Source organism: Capricornis sumatraensis, chromosome 1 (assembly GCF_032405125.1).
Source record: "Capricornis sumatraensis isolate serow.1 chromosome 1, serow.2, whole genome shotgun sequence".
Lineage (NCBI taxonomy): Eukaryota > Metazoa > Chordata > Mammalia > Artiodactyla > Bovidae > Capricornis > Capricornis sumatraensis.
The window spans coordinates 151787839-151812080 of record NC_091069.1 but is presented as its reverse complement, the minus strand read 5'-3'; the positions used below and the strand labels follow the sequence as shown (position 1 = coordinate 151812080).

The following is a 24242-nucleotide window of genomic DNA, read 5'->3' as shown; positions in this document are numbered from 1 at the left end:
TTTTATAATAAGTAGAGCAGTACTTATTCTAAATGAACATGACTGCGAATACTCACTATGGTATAGGGTAGTTCTTGTAAATTTTCTAAGTGTTTTGAATTGTTTCTTTTTTATAATGGTGTAAATGTTAATTTTATTATTTACTTTATTAACTTTTATTTATTTAAAAAATATGCAAGGAGCATAAAATGCTCCTTAAAATGCAGTAAAAATATGCAAGAAGTAAGGAGCCTAGTGTAACAGCAGTCTTCCCACACCCTCATTATCAGTTTCAGAGATTAACAGCAGGTGTTCAATCCTATTGCATCCATACCCCATCTTGATCTTTATATGTTTATTTTTTAATGTTTTTGCAAACCTCTTTAATGTCTGGCTTAATAGAAGATAGCTGGATTATCATAATCAAACACATTGATGTTTTTACAGCAAAATATGTATTGACAATAAACAGGATAAATATTCTTCAGGTTGTATTGCCAAATGAGAAAAAGATTTCAGCTTTTAGAGACTTGTAAATTTCAGAATTGAGAATAAAAGATAATAGGCATTTTTTTTTCTTGTTTTTGCTTCCTCTTACTTTAATGGGAATATCAATATTTTTATCAAATTGCTTCTAGAACTTGGCTTTATAGATTAATTTCACAGTTGATTGGATGTATCTTCAAGATCTGATACCATTCTATGAATTATCTTAACATATTTATATAACATACTGCATTTTAATCATTTTCTTATGTTCTGAGGATCCTTAACCTAACCTATGTGGCTCTGGGATCCACACTTTTCTAGACTTGTGCCAAGGACCTTTAAAGGGCGCTCACCAGGAATGCATTTCCAACATGACCCAGGCCAGTAACCCTGCTTGGGAGTAGAGGGTAAGCTTTAGTAACAGCACCCTCCTGTGTGTCCTAGATCAGCCTTCGACCCAGCCCTCATAAATGCGTGCCTGAGCATTGTGGACGAGGACCTTGATCCACTGCATTGCTTTTAGCATGTTGTGCTTCTAACAGTAGGCATTAGATGCACAAGACGGCACACAGCAACTTGAGAGATGCTGTGAGAATGCAATTGTTCCTCTTGATCTTCACACTCCACCCATTCATGTACCTTGTGCTTTTTGGTCTCCGGGCCCTCAGCAGTAAAGCCCCAGTGCTCCAAAGAAAATTAATGCCTAAAACCTACAGCATGAATGTGCTAGTAGGATCTCCAGCACCATCCCTCTCTGCCATTCTTGCTTCTTTGTCTGCTGAGACAATTTCCTGCAGCTCTATTTGAAACCCTGACATATTCAAACTTCTCTCCTTTGCTCCTCTTATCTCAACCCATGGTAGAAATCCATTGGCCAGAGGCATCCTGGGGACATTTTTTTTTAAATCCTTACTTTATTTGGCTGCGCTGGGTCTTAGTCGCGGCATGTGGGATCTAGTTCCTGGACCAGGGATAGAACCCGGGCCCCCTGCTCTGGGATCATGAAATCCTAGCCAGTGGACTACCAGGGAAGTCCCTCTACCAGGGGGCATTTTGATCATTTATTTCAGCCCCCTGATCTTTATACCACCCAGAGAAATTTGTACCCTTCTTTCCCTCCCCCAATACTGGGCAGAACAGAGGTCCTTAAAGGTATTTCTCCTATAATCCCTGTTTGTCTATTTTTTATGTTATTTTTAGTATTCTTTTTAAACAATTTTATAAAACTCTTTAGATATGAAGCTATCTTTTAAAATTAGTTTTATTATCAGTCACCAAAACCTATGTCGAGATGATATTTACAATATTACATCCTCACAATGTGTCTTTGTCTTTTATTTTTTAATTTAAAATTGAAACCCTCAAGCAGTTTTCTCAAGGCCCTGTATTATCTAGTGATAAGATATGTAATTCACAGCCTAAACTTGTTATATTTCAACTCCTTTATGAAAAGTTCTTTCAAAATATAAGTAAAGACTACAAAAAAAGAAAAAAACAACAACAACAATTCTGACCCTGTGGCTTAGAAATAATGAATGTAGTACTGATTATTCTGTGTTCTGCTCAAAGTTTCTTTTCTAAAGTTTTTAAATTTATATACATTCTAGAATGATAGTAATAGAGCCATGATTCTTTATATTTCTTAAAGCAAGGACAATCTAATATTGAAGAAATTAAGAAGAGAGCTGAAGTATATTCAACTGACAGGGAACCCTACCACTCTCAAAGAAAATTGAAGAAAAACATTTGCAAGTCATCACCACATATTTTAGGGTGTGTGAGAACTGATTTTTTTTAAAATAACATCAGTTCCTCTGTTCACTCTAGTTATTACATGTTGAAAGTCCCATGTTAAACCTACAGAGAATTTCAGAACATGTCTGCTATTTTTGGCCTGAAGTTTGGCAAAATTCTGCTCATCAGTCTTCACATTGGAAGTTTATAAATGAGCTAAATTATAATATGTTTTGCAGGTGTATTTTTTTTAATGCGGTAGGCAAGGCATTTGCTGATTTATGGTTACATAAATACCCACTCAAGATGTGAACAAAATCATTGAAACAGTGTAATCTAGTTACAAAGTTTGCACAAAAATTTTTTCCAGTCTTAGCTAAAGCATTACCAAGAAAGTTGTTGGCAGGAGGCAATGTGGTGTGTTGAGGCAGGCAGAGGAGGGAAGATGAGGATAGACACATTCCAGGATGGATGCACACTTTAAAAACTTATAGAGGAACTTCCCTGGTGGTTCAGTGCTTAAGATTCCACCCTTCCACTGCAGGGAACTAGTGTTCAATCCCTGGTTGAGGAACTAAGATCCTGCATGCTATTTGGCCAAATATATAAAGAAAGAAGAAAGAACAAAATCACACATTTACAGAGTACTGGTTTGTGTTAGAAATGGAAATAAAAAACATAACCTTTTTTTTTTTTTAAAAAAAAAAAAAAAAGGAAAGGAAAAAAGCTTAGGGACCAAAAATATTTCAGCTGAATTCCTCATGAGTTTTCCTGCTTACAATGGTTACTCATTTTTTAAAGGTGTTTGACTAGTCATCATTAATGGTTCTCACTGTGTCAGGCCCTGGATAACAGGAGCAGAAAGTAACAAGGTAGCATGTTGGTCTCTTCAAATTATGAATATTTGATCTTTCTTACCCTCCTTTGATGAACAGGACCCAGAGGTCATTTACGTTCATCCCTAAAGCTTTATTGGAAAAGGAAGTAGCAACCCACTCCAGTATTCTTGCCTGGATAATTCCTTAGACAGAGGAGCCTGGCAGGCTGTAGTCTCAGTTCAGTTACTCAGTTGTGTCCGATTCTTTGTGACCCCATGCACTGCAGCACAGTAGGCTTCCCTGTCCATCACCGGCTCCTGGAGCTTACTCAAACTCATGTCCATTGAGTCAGTGATGCCATCCAACCATCTCATCCTCTGTCATCCCCTTTTCCTCCCACCTTCAACCTTTCCCAGCATCAGGGTCTTTGCCAATGAGTCAGTTCTTCACATCAGGTAGCCAAAGTATTGGAGCTTCAGCTTCAGCATCAGTCCTTCCAATGAATATTCACGACTGATTTCCTTTAGGATGGACTGGTTGGATCCCCTTGCAGTCCAAGGGACTCTCAAGAGACTTCTCCATCACCTCAGTTCAAAAGCATCAATTCTTTGGCATTCAGCTTTCTTTATAGTCCAACTCTCACATCCACACATGACTACTGGAAAAACTATAGTTTTGACTAGACGGATATTTGTTACCAAAGTTAGCAAAGCTTTTTAATATGCTATCTAGGTTGGCCATAGTTTTCCTTTCAAGGAGCAAGCATCTTTTAATTTCATGGCTGCAGTCAACATCTGCAGTGACTTTGGAGCCCCCCAAAATAAAGTCTGTCATTGTTTCCTTTGATTTCCCATCTATTTGCCATGAAGTGATGGGACCAGATGCCATGATCTTAGTTTTCTGAATGTTGAGTTTTAAGCCAACTTTTTCACTCTCCTCTATCACTTTCATCAAGAGGCTCTTTAGTTCTTTCTTCACTTTCTGCCATAAGTGTGGTGTCATCTGCATATCTGAGGTTATTGATATTTCTCCTGGCAATCTTGATTCTAGATTGTACTTCATCCAGCCCAGAATTTCTCATGATGTACTCTGCATATAAGTTAAATAAGCAGGGTGGCAATATACAACCTTGACGAACTCCTTTCCCTATTTGGACCCAGTCTGTTGTTCCATGTCCAGTTCTAACTCTTGCTTCCTGACCTGCATACAGATTTCTCAGGAGGCAGGTCAGGTGGTCTGGTATTCCCATCTCTTTCAGAATTTTCCACAGTTTATTGTGATCCACACAGTCAAAGGCTTTGGTGTAGCATATAAAACACAAGTAGATGTTTTTCTGAAATTCTCTTGCTTTTTCAATAATCCAACAGATGTTGGCAATTTGATCTCTGGTTCCTCTGCCTTTTCTAAATCTAGCTTGTACATCTGGAAGTTCACAGTTCATGTACTATTGAAGCCTGTCTTGGAGGATTTTGAGTATTACTTTGCTAGTGTGTGAGATGAGTGCAATTGTGCAGTAGTTTGAGCATTCTTTGGCATTGCCTTTCTTTGAGATTGGAATAAAAACTGACCTTTTCCAGTCCTGTGGCCACTGCTGAGTCTTCCAAATTTGCTGGCATATTGAGCACAGCATTTTCACAGCATCATCTTTCAGGACTGGAAATAGCTCAACTGAAATTCCATCACCTCCACAAGCTTTCTTCATAGTGATGTTTCCTAAGGCCCTCTTGACTTCACATTCCAGGATGTCTGGCTCTAGGTGAGTAATCACACCATCGTGGTTATCTGAGTCATGAAGATCATTTTTGTATAGTTCTTCTGTGTATTCTTGCCACCTCTTCTTAATATCTTCTGCTTCTGTAGGTCCATACCACTTCTTTCCTTTATTGTGCCCATGTTTGCATGAAATGTTCCCTTGGTATCTCTAATTTTCTTGAAGAGATCTCTAGTCTTTCCTATTCTACACTTTTCCTCTATTTCTTTGCATTGATCACTGAGGAAGGCTTTCTTATCTCTCCTTGCTATTCTTTGGAACTCTGCATTCAAATGGGTATATGTTTCCTTTTCTCCTTTGCCTTTAGCTTCTCTTTTCTCAGCTATTTGTAAGGCCACCTCAGACAACCATTTTGCCTTTCTTAATTTCTTTTTCTTGGGGATGGTTTTGATCACTGCCTCCTATACAATGTCATGAACCTCCATCCACAGTTCTTCAGGCACTCTACGAGATCTAATCCCTTAAATCTATTTCTCACTTCCACTATATAATTATAAGGGATTGGATTTAGGTCATACTTGAATGGTCTAGTGGTTTTCCCTACTTTCTTCAATTTAAGTCTGAATTTCGCAGTAAGGAGTTCATGATCTGAGCCTCAGTCAGCTCCTTTTCTTGTTTTTGCTGACTGTATAGAGTTTCTCCATCTTTGGCTGCCAAGAATATCATCAGTCTGATTTCAGTATTGACTGTCTGCTGATGTCCATGTGCAGAGTCTTCTCCTGTGTTGTTGGAAGAAGGTGTTCGCTAAGACCAGTGTGTTCTCTTAGCAAAATTCTATTAGCCTTTGCCCTGCTTCATTTTGTACTCCAAGGCCAAATTTGCCTGTTACTCCAGCTATTTCTTGACTTCCTACTTTTGCATTACAGTTCCCTATAACGAAAAGGACATCTTTTTTTGGTGTTAGTTCTAGCAGGTCTTGTAGGTCTTCATAGAACCGTTCAGCTTCAGCTTCTTCAACATTACTGGTTGGGGCATAGACGTGGATTACTGTGATATTGAATGCTTTGCCTTGGAAATGAACAGAGATCATTCTGTTGTTTTTGAGATTGCATCCAAGTACTACATTTTAGACTCTTGGTGACTGGGATGGCTACTCCATTTCTTCTAAGGGATTCTTGCCCACAGTACTAGATATAATGATAATCTGAGTTAAATTCACCCATTCCACTCCATTTTAGTTTGCTGATTCCTAAAATTTCGATGTTCACTCTTGTCATCTCCTGTTTTACCACTTTCAATTTGCCTTGATTCATGGACCTAACATGAATTTAGGTCGTATGCAATATTGCTCTTTACTGCATCAGACTTGACTTCCATCACCAGTCATATCCACAACTGGGTGTGGTTGTTGCTTTGGCTCCGTCTCTTCATTCTTTCTGGAGTTATTTCTCCACTGATCTCCAGTAGCGTGTTGGGCATCTACCAACCTGTGGAGTTCATCTCTTAGTGTCCTGTCTTTTTTCCTCTTCATACAGCCTATGAGGTCGCAAAGAGTCAGACATGACTGAGTAACTAACACACAAAGCTTTAATGAATGGCACTAAGTGAGTATTTATTCACTCCAGGGTTCATGAGGTAAGAAAATTTGATAGAGACCACATGTCTCTACTCTTTTTTTCTTACATACCTAAAATATTTTTCTTTTTGCCATTATAATTACTTGTCTTCTTTAGCAAAATATTGCTCCACAATGACTCTCTGGTTGAGAAATACAAATAGATGGATGGATTGATGGACAGATACATAGATGGATGGAGGGTTAGATGATTGACTTCTATGTTTACCATATTAAGCAACCAAGTGGTGAAATAAATGCCCTTGAAAACATGGACTAATTGGTGACTAATCCTTACCTTACTTTAACTATGTGCATCTTTAATTTCCAGTCATGAATATTTTCACTTGCTTTATTTTCCTTTATTGGGCTTTCCTGGTGGTTCAGACAGTAAAGAATCTGCCTGCAATGCAGGAGACCCAGATTCCATCCCTGGATCAGGAATATTCCCTGAGGAAGGAAATGGCCGCCCACTCCAGTATTTGCCTGGAGAATTCCATGAATAGAGGAGCCTGACGGACTGTAGTCCATGGGGTCACAAAGAATGGGACACAACTGAGCAACTAAACATGCGTTTTCCTTTAGTATCAAGGCTCTAATGCATACTTGCAGATTTAATAATGTTCTTTATACTTCCATGCAAAGTGCATAAGTTGCTGGTCTGTAGAGTACTGAATCTCCATTTTGGGGTTTGGGAGTGTTGGTTATTAAATCTGAGTTTCCTCTGTTTCAGCACCACACAGAGTGTATACTACCACTATGAGGCCCAGAACACCTGACAAACCACACCTCAGACCTGGTAAGCTGTTCCCCTTTCTGATGATCTGAATAATCAACATACCTAGGAAGATATGCTTCCCTGGTTGTTCAGACAGGAAAGAGTCTGCCTGCAGTGTAGGAGACCTGGATTCAATCCCTGGGTCAGGAAGATCCACTGGAGGAGGAAATGGCAACCTACTCCAGTAAATTTGCCTGGAAAATCCCATGGATGGAGGAACCTGTCAGGTTACAGTCCATGGGGTTGCAAAGAGTCAGACACAACTGAGTGACTAACACTTAACTGAAAAAAAGAAGATACAAAATGTATTGAGGACTTCCCTGGTGGTCCAGTGGTTAGGACTCCAAGCTTCCACTGCCAGGGGTGCAGACTTGATACCTGATCAGGAAGCTAGGATCCTGCACGCTGTGCAGCATGACCAAAAAATGAATGTATTGAAACAGCCAAAGGACCAAATGACGGCTATATATCCTGAAACTGAAATAAATGACATACACAATTCTGATCCTTGTGGGTAAGCGGAGAGGTAATCATGAATCCATGGAAGCGACAAGACTTGACTGAAATTTTTTAAGGATAAGCAGATTCAGAGACCACTATGGAAATTTAACAATATAACACCATTTTGAAAATAGTATTTTTGCCTAAATCACACACACACTCTCTCACCCTCCTTCAGTTTTCCATAGCAATTATAGAGATAACATTAGCAATAGCTATGATGTATTTTGTTTCAAATGTTGTTTTTTAAGGAAAGATGATTTCTTCCAGTATGAAAGGCTCTTGTTCTGCAAGAATACTTTTACCTGGGTTGGGAAGGTCCCCTGGAGAAGGGAAAGGCTACCCACTCCAGTATTCTGGCCTGGAGAATTCCACGGTCTGTAGTCCATGGGATTGCAAACAGTCAGACACGATGAGCGACTTTCACTTCATATAAAAACAAGCAAACACATATTTTACAGGTTGTATTCATCAAAAGTAAAATGATAGTTAAACTGGAAAAAAACTTTTATTTTTTGGCCACTCTGCAGTCTTACAGGATCTTAGTTTCCCAACCAGGGATGGAACCCAGGCCCCAGCAATGAAAGTGCTAAGCCCTAACCACTTGACCGTCAGGGAGTTCCCAGAAAATGCTTTAAAATGACCAAAGTCGTCAAAAGATCTAGGCTTTCCCTCGCTGAACCTTGTTAGGAAAAGTTAACTTGGGGGTTAATTTGATCCATGTAAATCACTCCTAGTCTAACATACAAGTTGGACCAGAGATTCTGATGTTTTCTGTCTTTTTTCTCCTCTGTGATTCTAAGAAGTCTTAAAGTTCTAAGTGTCAAAATGGCTTATAAGCTACCATTCCTGATGAACATCTCTCTGGGCACATGGAAGGAATATCAAATACATATATATTTTTTGGTTTATGGAGTTTTTTGAGTAATCCTGCAACTCCTAAAGGTAACAGGTGCAGAAATCTTTGTTAAAAAAACAAAACCTCCATGTGACTTTTGTATCATAACTGTTGAGAACTTAATGTGTCATTGGTTATACTAAACCTTTCTACAAAATAAGGAAACAGTAACGGTATGCCTAATGGTGAGTGGGTGCTTACCATGTTTCCTGTGAGGCTAGGCTGAGGAAGCTAAGGCTTAAGGAGGGCTAGGAAGTGGAGTCGAAGGCAGGCAGTCTGGCTCCAGAGCTCACTCTCTTAATTGCAATATACTTAGTGCTTTTCCTTAAAAACTCTGCTAAATGGAGACTAAGACAGATGACTTCAATGTTTTGGTAATATTATGACTCTCAACAGAGCAGGAGAGAAATTTCAAAAGTTTTATCATATCATGTGTTTAATGAGACTTACACCAGCATTATGAGGAAGGATGTGTATGTACCTAGAGACTCCTCCAAAAGGACCACCAACTTACGTGTTAGGAATTAAGGCCTTAACAATAAATACACACCAAGTTTGGGGTTTTCACTGGGCATATGTAGTCCTGATCCTTCTTCAGTCCCAGTTTGGAATGTGAAAGTAGTGAAAGTTTAGTCACTCAGTTGTGTCCCACTCTTTGCGACCACATGGACTATAGTCACCATTTGCCTCTGTCCATGGAATTCTCCAGGCAAGAATACTGGAGTGGCTTGCCATTTCCTTTTCCAGGGGTTCTTCCCAACCCAGGGATCAAACCCGGGTCTCCTGCATTGCAGGCAGATTCTTTACTGTCTGAGTCACTAGGGGAGCACATTTTGAAATGTATCTAGTGCTTATAAATGAAGCAAGCTACTTCCCACTTAGACCAGATCACCTCAGAGTATATACTCAGGTCTCAAATTCAAGTCTATGATTTTCATACCAAAATTCTGATTTCTATATTGTGAACATTAGTTTTTGGTAAGTCATTGTTTTTGTTGCTAGTTAAATGAGTTCCAGTTCTCTGGGAAGCTTTATTTTCCTTGACTGCAAATGTTCAACTAAAAAAACAGTCTAAACTGTTTATTTCCCACTTTATTATAGTTCTGAATAAGACAACTACAAGACCCAGTAGACCCAGACCCAGTGGGACACCCAGAGGGAATGGAATAGGAGCAGGTAATGATCACAAATTTATTTCTTTTTGATCCTATCAAACTCCAAATATTTTCATTCAGTTTTTAAAATTTTGTTAAATTCAGATTTCAGTTTCTTTTTTACTAGTTTTGGAAGTTAGTATAACTAGTTTTGGAAGTTCACAGAACTGAAAATTGTAAATCATTCCAAAATCAAAATTTCAAAAGTCTCTGTTCAGTTCAGTCGCTCAGTTGTGTCCCACTCTTTGCGACCGCATGAATTGCAGCACACCAGGCCTCCCTGTCCATCACCAACTCCCGGAGTTCACTCAGATTCATATCCATCGAGTCAGTGATGCCATCCAGCCATCTCATCCTCTGTTGTCCCCTTCTCCTCCTGCCTCCAATCCCTCCCAGCATCAGAGTCCTCCAATGAGTCAACTTCGCATGAGGTGGCCAAAGTACTGGAGTTTCAGCTTTAGCATCAGTCCTTCCAAAGAAATCCCAGGGCTGATCTCCTTCAGAATGGACTGGTTGGATCTCCTTGCACTCCAAGGGACTCTCAAGAGTCTTCTCCAACACCACAGTTCAAAAGCATCAATTCTTCAGTGCCCAGCCTTCTTCACAGTCCAACTCTCACATCCATACATGACCACAGGAAAAACCATAGCCTTGACTAGATGGACCTTTGTTGGCAAAGTAACGTCTCTGCTTTTGAATATGCTGTCTAGGTTGGTCATAACTTTTCTTCCAAGGAGTAAGCGTCTTTTAATTTCATGGCTGCAGTCACCATCTGCAGTGATTTTGGAGCCCAAAAAATAAAGTCTGACACTGTTAATACTGTTTCCCCATCTATTTCCCATGAAGTGATGGGACCAGATGCCATGATCTTCGTTTTCTGAATGTTGAGCTTGTAAACATTAACAAATAGTTTTCTACTTTTCTCAGCCCAGTCCACTAAATAAACTACAATATATAGTCACAATTTTTAAAAATATCCTGATTAAGTATGAATTAAAATATCAAGATAGCTTTTCCCCTAATTTCAAAATTAGGGAAAACTTCAAATTTTCATATATAGGTTTGGTCTTTGGGACAATTATCAATTGTTTTTGAAGCTTATAATTTCATAAGTGCCATTATAATATTTTTAAAAGATCCACATCTGTTAGCAACCTGGAATATGATATTTAAATCACAAGAAGAGTGAAGTCACTCAGTCGTGTCTGACTCTCTGCGACCCCATGGACACCAGGCTCCTCTGTCCATGGGATTTTCTAGGCAAGAGCACTGGAGTGGGTTGCCATTTCCTTCTCCAGGGAATCTTCCCGACCCAGGGATCAAACCCAGGTCTCCCACATAGTAGGCGGATGCTTTACCGTCTGAGCCACCAGGGAAGCTTTTTAAATGAGAAAAGCAAGTACCAAATGATCACCCTGGTTACAAGCATATTAATGTTTCCAAATCATTCAGTTTGATTAAATGATATTGTCCTGCCCCAGTCTCATCTATGGGATATCATATAGATAACTAGGACAAATAAGTGATAAAAGTTCACTCAACTCACTCAGTGGATAAATGGTAGTTATTAAATGCCTTAATATGGGATTGCATTGTTCCCTTGAAATATTTTTTAAATAGTGCAGATCTTGTGCCTGCTTATGTAAAAGTGTATAAACATTATAGTTTGTTTAATGCATATATATGTATATATAATCAACCCATAATTAATTGTTCCTTAATGAAAAAGATGTGAATACTATCTGAAGACATATATTCAGTCTAAAAATGATTTAGATTTTTTTTTTTAGTATGTGTTTTTGTACTAGGTTATTACAATGTCTCAAGTTCTAGGAATTCCCTTTCCTTCAATTAATGAGACAGATACTATAAATTCCTGATTCATGAAAAGCAAAAAAGCATTCCAATATTTATCTATGCTCAGCTGTTCCTTTTATTCTTCCCAAGTGGGACCAGGCAGTACATAGTGTCTCAGATTGACGTATAGTCTGGCTGTGAACAACGCCACCTTCTGAATATTCAAAATAATTCCCCAGAGTTTATCTAAGTAAAAATAAAAGAAAGCATTTATGTCAGCAGAGCAAATGCAAGAAAAGTATAAGCAAGCAGCGATTCTCACTAGGAAAATGCTAATTGTCTTTTGGGAAGAAAACAGAGCATGATTATGCCTTAGTTTATCAGTAGCATAAAATTTTTTTCAGAGCTACTTGTGATACAAATTGACATCTGTTACCCTCTTGTGTAGATAAAGTCAGCTTTGTAATAACTCACCTAACTTAGCTTTGAAAGGATGACCTTTTACCAGGACTTCTTCAGTTTAATTAGTTGGTTGCTGATAGAAATAGGTTGGTGGGCATAGATAAACAAAGCTGAGCTTGCTGTTTCCCTTTCCTTCCTCCGCTAACGTCCCCAGTCAAAATGTGTTGCACACGTTCTATGTTCTCATGTTTCTCTATTAGGATCCCCCTCAGGGAAGAACAGACTGACCACCTGCAAGGAGTAAGGTCAGCAGACAGCATCCCATTGTCAGCTCCTTCAGGGTCAGCCTCAGCTGAGGAGAGCCTTGATTGGAGATATAGGTGGGACATCTCTTTGTCATATAGCAACCAAATGATATTTACCTGAGGAAAGGATGTTTGTCTTAACATTCAAACAAATTGGTGTAATTTCCACTTCAGTATTCTTGCCTTGAGAACCCCATGAACAGTAAGAAAAGGCAAAAAGACAGGACCTGAAAGATGAACTCCACAGGTCAGTAGGTGCCCAATATGCTACTGGAGATCAGTGGAGAAATAACTCTAGAAAGAATGAAGAGATGGAGCCAAAGCAAAACCAACACCCAGCTGTGGATGTGACTGCTGATGGAAGTCAAGTCTGATGCTATACAGAACAATATTGCATAGGACCTAAATTCATGTTAGGTCCATGAATCAAGGCAAATTGAAAGTGGTCAAACAGGAGATGACAAGAGTGAGCATCGAAATTTTAGGAATCAGCAAACTAAAATGGAGTGGAATGGGTGAATTTAACTCAGATTATCATTATATCTAGTACTGTGGGCAAGAATCCCTTAGAAGAAATGGAGTAGCCATCCTAGTCACCAAGAGTTTAAAATGTAGTACTTGGATGCAATCTCAAAAACAACAGATGATCTCTGTTCGTTTCCAAGGCAAAGCATTCAGTATCACAGTAATCCAAGTCTATGCCCCAACCAGTAATGCTGAAGAAGCTGAAGTTGGATGGTTTTATGAAGACCTGCAAGACCTGCTAGAACTAACACCAAAAAAAAGATGTCCTTTTCATTATAGGGGACTGGAATGCAAAAGTAGGAAGTCAAGAAATAGCTTGAGTAACAGGCAAATTTGGCCTTGGAGTACAGGGCAAAGGCGAATAGAGTTTTGCCAAGAGAACGCACTGGTCATAGCAAACACCCTTTTCCAACAACACAGGAGAAGACTCTGCACATGGACATCAGCAGATGGTCAACACCAAAATCAGATTGATGATATTCTTTGCAGCCAAAGAAGGAGAAACTCTATATAGTCAGCAGAAAAAAGCCCAGGAGCTGACTGTGGCTCAGATCATGAACACCTTACTGTGAAATTCAGACTTAAACTGAAGAAAGTGGAGAAAACCACTAGACCATCCAGGTATGACCTAAATGCAATCCCTTACAATTATACAATGGAAGTGAGAAATAGATTCAAGGGACTAGATCTGATAGACAGAGTGTCTGAAGAACTATGGATAGAGGTTCATGACATTGTATAGGAAGCAGAGATCAAGAAATCCCCAAGAAAAAGAAATGCAGAAAGGCAAAATGGTTGTCTGAGGAGGCCTGTCAAATCGCTGTGAAAAGAAGAGAAGCTAAAGGCAAAGGAGAAATGGAAAGATATACTCATTTGAATGCAGAGTTCCAAAGAATAGCAAGGAGAGATAAGAAAGCCTTCCTCAGTGATCAGTGCAAAGAAATAGAGGAAAACAATAGAATGGGAAAGACTAGAGATCTCAAGAAAATTAGAAATACCAAGGGAACATTTCATGGAAAGATGGGCACAATAAAGGACAGAAGTGTTACGGACCTACAGAAGCAGAAGATATTAAGAAGAGGTGGCAAGAATACACAGAAGAACTGTACAAAAAAGATCTTCATGACCCAGATAACCACGATGGTGTGATTACTCACCTAGAGCCAGACATCCTGGAATATGAAGTCAAGAGGGCCTTAGGAAGCATCACTATGAACAAAGCTAGTGGAGGTGCTAGAATTTCAGTTGAGCTATTTCAAATCCTAAAAGAAGATGGTGTGAAAGTGCTGCACTCAATATGCCAGCAAATTTGGAAAACTCAGCAGTGGCCACAGGACTGGAAAAGGTCAGTTTTTATTCCAGTCCCAAAGAAACGCAATGCCAAAGAATGCTTAAACTACCACACAGTTGCACTCATCTCACACGCTAACAAAGCGATGCTCAAAATTCTCCAAGCCAGGCCTGAACATTATGTGAACTGTGAACTTCCAGATGTACAAGCTGGATTTAGAAAAGGCAGAGGAACTAAAGATCAAATTGCCAACATCCCTTGGATCATTGAAAAAGCTAGAGAGTGCCAGAAAAACATCTCTTTCTGCTTTACTGACTATGCAAAAGCTTTTGACTGTGTGGATCACAACAAAGCAAGGAAAATTCTTCAAGAGATGGGAATACCAGACTGCCTGGCCTGCCTCCTGAGAGATCTGTATGCAGGTCAGGAAGCAACAGTTAGAACTAGACATGGAACAACACACTGGGTCCAAATCAGGAAAGGATTATGTCAAGGCTATATATTTTCACCCTGCTTATTTAACTTGTATGCAGAGTACATCATGAGAAAAGCTGGGTTGGATGAAGCACAAGCTGGAATCAAGATTGCTGGGAGAAATATCAATAACCTCATATTCTGATGACACCACCCTTATGGCAGAAAGTTAAGAAGAACTAAAAAGCCTCTTGATGAAAATGAAAGATGAGAGTGAAAAATTTGGCTTAAAACTCAACATTCAGAAAACTAAGATCATGGCATCTGGTCCCATCACTTCATGGCAAATAGATGGGGAAGCAATGGAAACAGTGACAGACTTTTATTTTTGGGGCTCACTGCAACCATGAAATTACAAGATGCTTGCTCCCAGAAGAAAAGTTATGACCAAGCTAGACAGCATATTAAAAAGCAGAGACATTACTTTGTCAACAAAAGTCCGTCTAGTCAAGGCTATGCTTTTTCCAGTAGTAATCTATGGATGTGATAGTTGGACTATAAAGACAGCTGAGTGCCGGACAATTGATGATTTTGAACTGTGGTGTTGGAGAAGACTCTTGAGGGTCCCTTGGACAGCAAGGGGATCCAACCAGTCCATCTTAAAGAAATGAGTCCTGAATATTCATTGGAAGGACTGATGCTGAAGCTGAAGCTCCAATACTTTGGCCACCTGATATGAAGAACTGACTCATTGGCAAAGACCCTGATGCTGGGAAAGATTGAAGGCAGAAGGGGATGACAGATGATAAGATAGTTGTATGGCATCACCAACTCAATAGACATGAGTGTGAATAAACTCCAGGAGTTGGTGACAGACAGGGAGGCCTAGCATGCTGCGCTCCATGGGGCTGCAAAGAGTCAGACACGACTGAGCAACTGAACTGAACCAATGAACAGAACAAAGGGGAAAAAAACCATATGATCATCTCAATAAATAAAAAATCAGCCATGAGACAAAATTCAAAAACTATCCACGTTGAAAACTCCCAGAAAACTAGAAATAGAAGGAATTTTCTTCCCTCTGATAAAGGGCATCTGAGAAAAACCTACAGCTAACATCTCGTTTCCAGTCTGAGTGTTTTTCTTCTAACATCAAGAATATAAGTAGGGATTCCTACTTTTACCCCTTCCATTGAAAATAGAAGTAGAGTACTAAGCCAATACAGTAAGACCAGAAAGAAAGTAAATGAAGTACAAATCACAGATGACATTACATAGTATATTATGAAAGGAAATTTTAACAGCTTTCAAATTATTTGCCTGGAGAATAATGTTTTAAGAAATGGGTGAGAAAAAGAAGTTTTAAAATCTGTTCTCTTCAGGTTATAGACAAAAGTCTGCCTTACTTTGTGCATGGTTTTGATCTGACTTGTTGATAGAAATGCAGATATTCACATCAGATTTCTTCTCTGACCTAGTCCTATTGTCTCATTCACACTCACTTCTAGCCTCAATTGTGTATTAATGAGAACAACATTTCCGTGTTAACTGATTTTTCATCCAACTTTGACATTTTGCCTGGAATATGTATGATTCTTATCCACCTCACATATGTTTTACTATAATTTTTCTTGTTGAGGTTTTCAGTAGATATATTTTACATTTTGAAAAATCAGCTGATAAAAGGATGTGTTTAGGATTTATAGGACTTATTCTTCATAGTCTTAGGCATAAAAATATTTACTGTTGGTCCATTGGAAAACTAAAAGAGAAAGAATTCTGAGGCCTTAAAACTATGGACCTTTGATTCTTTAGGTCTCTATGCAAATCTTGCAATGACTCCATAAACACCCAGCAATCTTTAAACTATCTTGACCCAAGTTTCTTAATTCATAACATCATTATAGATATTTACCCTGCTTTATGTTCATTTCACATGTATATGTATAATGTTTCTTCACCTTAAAGTTACAAAGTAGCCATCAGAGAATGAAGTTTAGGTAGGTCATTTTTCTAGCAGTCTACTTTCTCAGGGTTTCCAGAGATACTTCTAAGCTTAATTGATATGTTCTACATGCTTATAACCAACTTGAGATGCAAAAGCATGCCTAGACCAGGGGATCGCACAAAGTACAAATGTGTGTGCTAAGTCATGTCCGACTCTTTGCACCCCCATGGACTGTAACCTGCCAGGCTCCTCTGTCCACGGGATTTCCCAGGCAAGAATACTGGAGTGGGTTGCCACTTCCTTCTCCAGGGACTCTTCCTGACCTGGGAATCAAACCCGTATCTCTTGGGTTTCCTGCATTGGCAGGCAGATTCTTTACTACTGAACCACCAGGGAAGCCTTTTACCACTGAGTCACCAGGCAGGCCCACAAAGTACAATCCCGCAGACCAGATCCAGTTCACTGCCTTTTTTTGTAAACAAGGTTTTGTAGAAACTCACAATACAGTGGCAGAACTGAATAGTTGTGACAGAGACAGTATGGCCCACAGAGCTGAAAACATTTACTCTCTGACCTTTGACAGAAAAAATCACCCATCCTTTGCCAGACAATCTCCAGCTTTCTCACCGTAGAAGAAAGCTGCTGAGTTGTGCAACTGTTCTTTCATTCAACTAGTATTTCTTGAAGGCCCACATGTGCCAGCAAAGTATCGTTTGGAAACCCTCTTGGCACATGTGGTTTGGCAGATATGTTAATACCTGAATCCCAGACTCCTTTCTTTGCTCCGTTCTCTCCTAATGAGGAATCCACACTTCACTGCACCCACATGGAGTGTGCTTGACAACCAGAACCCAGATGCCTCCCAGGTGAGGAATGTGTTTGTCTGAGCTGCAGCTAAATCTTCCAGTCTGCTGGCTGTTCGCCCCTGACCTTGCAGCCAGGTGCTGAGATCTTGAGATGTGGGCGAGGAGTCCAATCATCCATAAACACCACTCCTTTTTGGTCATGAGGAACAGTCTCGAATACGTTCAGAAATCAATTCCCAGTGTGCTGTGTGTGTTTGCAAAGTTTCTGTTACCATGGTTAAAAATACCAAAATCATTACTTCATTTCTGACAATAAATTGCTAAGGGATGAACTATGTAAATCAAGAGATTTTTGGAGAATTTCCATATGACAATTGGGGGCTTACACTGAAGTTCAAGGCTTGGTGCTTTCAGAGCCAGTGCTGCCCTTGAGATAACAGTGGATTAATCCTGCCTGAGGGAGAAAGAATTCACGTTGCAGCCTGAGCCAGACTGGCTAATCAGATGTCAGTTCCTGAGGATTGTTTCTCTGCACTGTCTCTTACTGGCTTCCTCCTCTGCCCTCCCATTGCCTCTCTGCTTGCTTTGGCCTTTATTGGCTCTCCTAATTCAGGGCCACAGAAGTTCACTGCCCTCCGGGTCCTGTGCTCACATGCTACTGGCTGCCCTGCAAACCACAGCCAGGTGGAGCCAAGCCCAGAACCGGACTTCAATCTCTTGTCCCCAGTTCAGTGCTTTTTCCCTGCATCCCACAGCTGCCTTCGGTAGGGCTCTTCCAGCGTTCTCATCCACTGCTAGCTTTTCTTTGTTTCTGAAGGCTGGACAAAATCCAGTTTAACAACTGACACTGCTGACGGGTACTTAACCTACAGGGATCATAATAGTATGATGCTTCCATCCCTACCTATACAAAAAAATGACAAAAAATGACTGATTTCTCCCTTAATTAGAAAAGAGGCCAGGTATGTTTCTATTTTTTCTCTTATTCATAAAATAATCCTGCAGAGTTTTAGATTCTCTCTCAGTTCTCCGTTTCACCAGCCCGTGACTTGGTGGGTCTGCACATTTCTGGTTGGAAAACCATGTCATGCTGGCATTTCTCTCTGACTCCCACATATCAGTGGCATGACTGCCTGGCACCTGCTTGCCAGCCATGGTTGTTTAGCCCTCACGCAGTGGTGGCACTTCAGTTAGAGTCATTGTGAGGCAAAAGAGAAGCGTTAAAAAAAAAAAAAAATCCAGCCAAGTAAATTTGATTATTTAATTGGTTTTATTGGGCTTCCCAGGTGGGGCTAGTGGTAAAGAACCTGCCTGCCAGTGCCAGAGATGGTAAGAGACCAGGGTTCGATCCCTGGGTGGGGAAGATCCCCTGGAGTAGGGCAAGGCAACCCACTCCAGTATTCTTGCCTGGAGAATTCCCTGGACAGAGGAGCCTGGTGGGTTACAGTCCATAGGGTCTCAAAGAGCTGGACACAACTCAAGCGACTTATCACAGCATGCGTTCAGCAATTTATGAATCACAGCATCCTATGTAGTGACTAGAATGGCACTCCAAAGACTTGTGCGAAATGGAAGTTTTATTTTTTTATTAGAGGACAGTTGCTTTACAATTTGTGTTCGTTGCTACTGTACGACAAAGTGTACATGTTTTACATGTATGCATATGTGTGTACATATGTGTGAGTGTACGTGTGTGTGTCTATATATATCTCCCCTCCCTCTTGGACCTCCCTCTCACCCCCCGTCCCACCTTTCTAGGTCATCACAGAGCACTGATCTGAGCTCCCGGTGCTATGCAGCAGCTCCCCACTAGCTGTCTATTTCATACATGGTAGTGTATGCGTGTCAATCCTACTTTCTCAGTGTGCCCACCCTCCCCTTCCTCTGCTGCAACCACATGTACAGGAACAAGTGTGGGGCAAGGGAACAATTAACCAAAGAAAGTACTATGTTGAAGCCAGGATACCTTTTGAGGTAGAAGGGATTTGCATGGGTTTTACCATTGTAGATCCCCTCTTCCTCTGGAGGATGAAGAGGGCTCCTGTGACAAATTACCTCAGAGGGGCTGACCAGAAATTTCCAGACTGGTGATTGAGATTACATTTCTGGGGAAGGTCAAAACTGCAGTTACGTCAGGTTTTAAGTCTAGGCTTTAGCACCAGTGATGCCACTTTGGGCCTTCTCTTTATTTGAGGGAAGATGATGACAGAAAAAGGCACCCTGTACTATCCCAATTAGTGCTCAAGAAATGGGCTTGGGAGCTGGGCATACGTGGGTGTGAATGCCTCCACTTTCACTGTGAGTTCCTGGACAAGTACTTAATCTCCCCTTGCCTTGGGTTTCCTCCTCTGTGAGACCCCAGTGGTATCTCCCACCCAGAAGGGATGTATGGGTCAAATCAGGTCTTGAATATCTAAGGTGCTTGTTCAGTCTTGGATCAACATACTTTGTTTTTCTAAGGGTGGAAAGATTTGGAAAAAGACTGTGAAGAAGGGTCTACTGAAGGTACACATAGCCTGCTAGTGTGCCAGAGGATCTAATGTGATTTTACCTCAGATATCAGCAAACCAGGTTATCCTGGTGACACAAATGAATTGCATTCCCCTAAGCCACAGACAGAGTAACCACCCAAGTGAGTCATTTTCCCCTCCCATTACCACTCAGAGGAGGGCACAGGAAGAAGACCCATGAGCTGTTTGTTCTCACAGTGCCTCTGGGATGAGCCACAAAATAGTCATTGACCGCAGAAACATTTTATTGCTACCACATATAAACAGCATTTGGTCCCTGGCTCCATGCAAACATTCACCATGATTTTATATATTATCTGCTATTCAAACAGCAGAGAATGTGGAATTGCAATATTAGGTTTCATAAATTAATGTTAATCATAATTATCATTATAGTTAATAATAACATTCAGTTCAGTTCAGTTGCTCAGTCGTGTGCGACCCCATGAATCACAGCACGCCAGGCCTCCCTGTCCATCACCAACTCCCAGAGTGCACTCAAACTCACGTCCATTGAGTCGGTGATTCCATCCAGCCATCTCATCCTCTGTTGTCCCCTTCTCCTCCTGCCCCCAATCCCTCCCAGCATCAGAGTCTTTTCCAATGAGTCAACTCTTCACATGATGTTAGTAATATATTAATGAGTTTCTTGGGTAGCTGAGATGGTAAAGACTCTGCCTACAATGTGGGAGACCTGGGTTCAATCCCTGGACTGATGAATTTTCATTATAATACAATCATGATTAATAATTTCATAAATTAATGTGAAAATGTCATCTAATTTTTGGCAAGCAAAGCTTCTGTTGTATACTTAATATCTCTGCCTACATATTACATGAGGCTGAGTGCGTGATGTCCCTACAGAGTCCTGGAACAGCACTCAAAACAGGGCTGTGACTGTGCTTATTCTTGTTAATGCACTAGCCAGTATATTAATTCAATGTTTATTCTTATTTTTAGTACATATTATAGTGAGCATACACACACACACACATGTCTTCAGAGCATGGGTTCATTTTTTAGGATGAGCCAGTGTGTGTGTGTGTGTGTGTGTGTGTGCGCACACGTGCGTGTATGCACGCACGCTCAGTCATATCCACCTCTTTGCAACCCCATGGAATATAGCCCACCGGGCTCCTCTTGTCCATGGCATTTTCCAGGTAAGAATACTGGAGTGGGTTGCCATTTCCTTCTCTAGGGGATCTTCCTGACCCAGGGATCGAACCCATGTCTCTTGTGTCTCCTGCACTGACAAGCAGGTTCTTTACCACTGCACCACCTGGGAAGTTCAAGATGAGCCACTAATCTAAGATAATATTCACTCTTGAGATTCTAAATGTCTGTTCCTATTATTCCTTAATGGAGACTGCCAGCCATGTCAGGGAAGACTATTTTATAATGTAAAAGAATAATAATTTTTAAAATATAGGACAAAAAGCAAACTGGTTCCCTCTATCCTTAGGATCGCTACCCAAAATCCTAGCATGGGTATTTAGGTGAATGACTTAGTAATAACCAACAGATTATGTTTGAGAGACTTGGGAGATAAAATAACATGCAGGATAATTTTCAGATCAGTTTCTTTCAAGCAGCAATTTGGAGCTCAAGGCATGCCCAGGCCTAATTTACAAATTTCAAGAGTACAGATCCAGTCTGTGGCCTAACCAGCCTGCTAACCAAGGCTTCTCAAAAAATATTTTTAAAGTCAATTCATTAGGTACAAACCCAAACATGTTGGAATTATAAGGGTTTTTATTGGGGTAGAGGAGTTAGAGAAAACTATTTTTAAAAACCACAGAGTTTACACATGAATATTGGCAAAAAAATAGTCAATCGCTGTAGATGAAATCCTTCTGGCAAGACAATAACCCCCAGGCAGGCAGTGCAGCGTGGGCAGCATAAAAAATTAATACAAAGCCACGATCAAAAAATCAAACACTAAATCTTCAGAGAAAAAAATCACAACCGATGAATGCAGTAGGGCTTTAGATAATTTTTTCTATATGCAGATGGGAGAAGCCAATCAAAATGTCTAGGCACAAAAACACCAGTATCCTTGTTCTTAAAAAAACAAAAAACAAAAAACTGCACATTATCACTGACAATTCTATGAAGCTTCTGTGAAGAATGTTTATCACATTTTAGCTATCTATTTATTCTGTCATTATCTCTGCTCACAGGGGTCAAGCAAGTCCCACTGCCTTCTGGTACTGGTAGAAATATATCAATGGATTCTTCTCACCCCACAAAAAAACCAGGTAAGGAATAAGAGGCTGACTCCCTCACTCAGTTCTGCTGTGAAACTTGTAGCTGCAAGTTATATGTGCTGCCACAAAACAAGTAGCATGCTCACAGTCCCCAAAGCATCAGATCCATGCTAACAGTACCTGGGTATTGCTAGATAAACATACTAAAGTATTTGGGAAAATGAAAAGTGCCTTGTGCACAAATTGAATATTAATAGGAACCTCTAATGAGGAACTGATTTAATAATTACTTCACATAATATCCCGAGGGGCCACAATGGATCAAATGCTGAAAAGTAACTGTGGATTCTAATTTTCATCATATACAAGTTTTCCTCTTATGTAGTTTATTATAATATCCTTTTGGCAGAAATGATTTATGTTTCTACTTTGAGACTGTTCTCTATATAATAGGCCAAAATTAAGTGGTAATATCTTTGCATTGAATAAGAGCTCTGTGCTTTGTAGAAGGATGCTGTGAAACCTACTCTGATGTATTAATGTCTGGGTGAGACATCTCTACTGTATCATCATGACTCACTCCTCCTTTCCCCCAGCATATGCACATTCATGCACGCACATGTACAATTCCTAATATCCCAGGAAATACTTAAAGTCACAGAGCATTTTCTTGGATTGTCAATTTTGCTTGAAGATTATTAAACCAATACATTATGCAAAGAAAGAGATGAATTTTTAAGCTTATAACACAGGACTTCAAAGAAACTTTGGGTTAAGGTGGACTGCTTCAGGAACTTTAGCCTTGTCGGCCTTTGTGCAGATTATGAAAAGATTTCTCTCCTCTCTGCCCTTCAGGCAAATCATTCAGAAAAATGTGCCTTTCCTCTGGGTTGGCGCCCTTGCATGAAGGCTCATGGGTGGGTGAGACAGCAGAGTGGGTGTGAAATTTTGCCTCCCACTTACAGCTCCCAGGCCAGGTGCCCTTATGTGGTGACTCTGATCTGCATGGGCACAGGCTTATTGCTTCTGCCAGTAGGGCTACTTTGCTGTAATCATTTGAGAAGTTCTAAAAGTGTTGGTTTAATTATAATTACGTAATATAGTTGGAGGATGGAGTGGAACACCTACTAAAGGAGAAATTGTATGCTTTACTCAAAGCTAAAATGGTGCAAGAATTGTAGTCTGCAAAGCAAGGCAATTTGAGACAGTGAAACTCAGAAATGCTACTGTTGACTCTATACGAGAAGCAAAAGATGTTAAATTTGGTGCATCTGTACAGCCTTTCAAAGGGCAGGTTTACTGATATATTTTTATCCATAATTAGAGAATATTTGCCCCATTAACTCATGTGCTCTATTATCCCTGGGTACATTACAAGCACTAATTTAGAAGAACATTAGAAAGTATTTCTCACAGGCACTTTCCCATAGAATCTATTCTCTGTCACCCCACGGCTACTTGTCAAATATTGTATTTTTTTAAAAAAAACATGTGATTTTGTAGAGTGAATCTTTATGACCACTTTATCTGTAATATTATCTCTTAGCCATAATCCCAGGTACTCGTCGCCCACTCTTGCCACCCAGACCCATGCCCCCACGAAGAAAGCCTTTACCACCCAACAATGTCACCGGAAAGCCAGGAAGTGCAGGTATGTCAGTCACACACCTTCCTTATCCCTCCTTGATTTCAGTTTTACTGGTCAACCACCAGCCCTTCTTGGTGTGCTAGCTCAAGCAACAGATAGCCCTTGGCATGTGTTGGCCCCAAAGACCAGACACTGTCAGTTACAACTTTAAGGACTCCTGTCCTGATTCCGGGTGGGTGGGATAACAGCCACCATTCTTGTCCATCTAGGTCAGTTTGCTTCTTAGATGCTGGGTGCTTGGTGCTGAGATGGAAGCAGTCACAAGCTCGTCAACAAATGGATTATTTGGGGCTAGATGTTTTGTGCTGCCAACCCACCAGGGGTAATGGAAAATGTCCTCCACTTAACATTCTGTCTCTTGAGATAAAATCCTTTACATCTCCTTGATAGCTCCCCTCTCCACCAGCCTTCATGCTGACCTCAGTATTATGGTTCCAGGGGAAAGACTGGAGGCTGGAATACTCAGGGTGACTGAGCAGGTCTAGTCTATGCAACAAGGCAGACTGCCTCTCACCTCTAGACTGTGGCATGTTTGTCTTCTTCCCATAGAATGACCTCTCCCAGTCACCTGGGACACTTGTACTTCATCCTTGTCTTAAAGAAGCCTCCTATAGCTCCCCAAAGTAGACTGAACACTGCTTCTCTGTCCTATTCGTCCTGAAACATACCTCTGTTAGAGCAAACCTCTGTTTTATACCTGCTTGTTCATGTC

At 40.4% G+C, this 24242-nt stretch overlaps 1 protein-coding gene across 1 annotated transcript in view; it reads left to right on the top strand.

Moving 5' to 3' along the window:
• ABI3BP (ABI family member 3 binding protein) overlaps positions 1-24242 on the top strand; it is a 281220-nt gene that overhangs the window by 213750 nt on the left and 43228 nt on the right. The window contains 4 exon segments of the mRNA XM_068984735.1: positions 7080-7145; positions 9625-9699; positions 21856-21933; positions 23441-23533. Of these exon segments, the coding sequence (XP_068840836.1) occupies positions 7080-7145; positions 9625-9699; positions 21856-21933; positions 23441-23533 (312 nt within the window).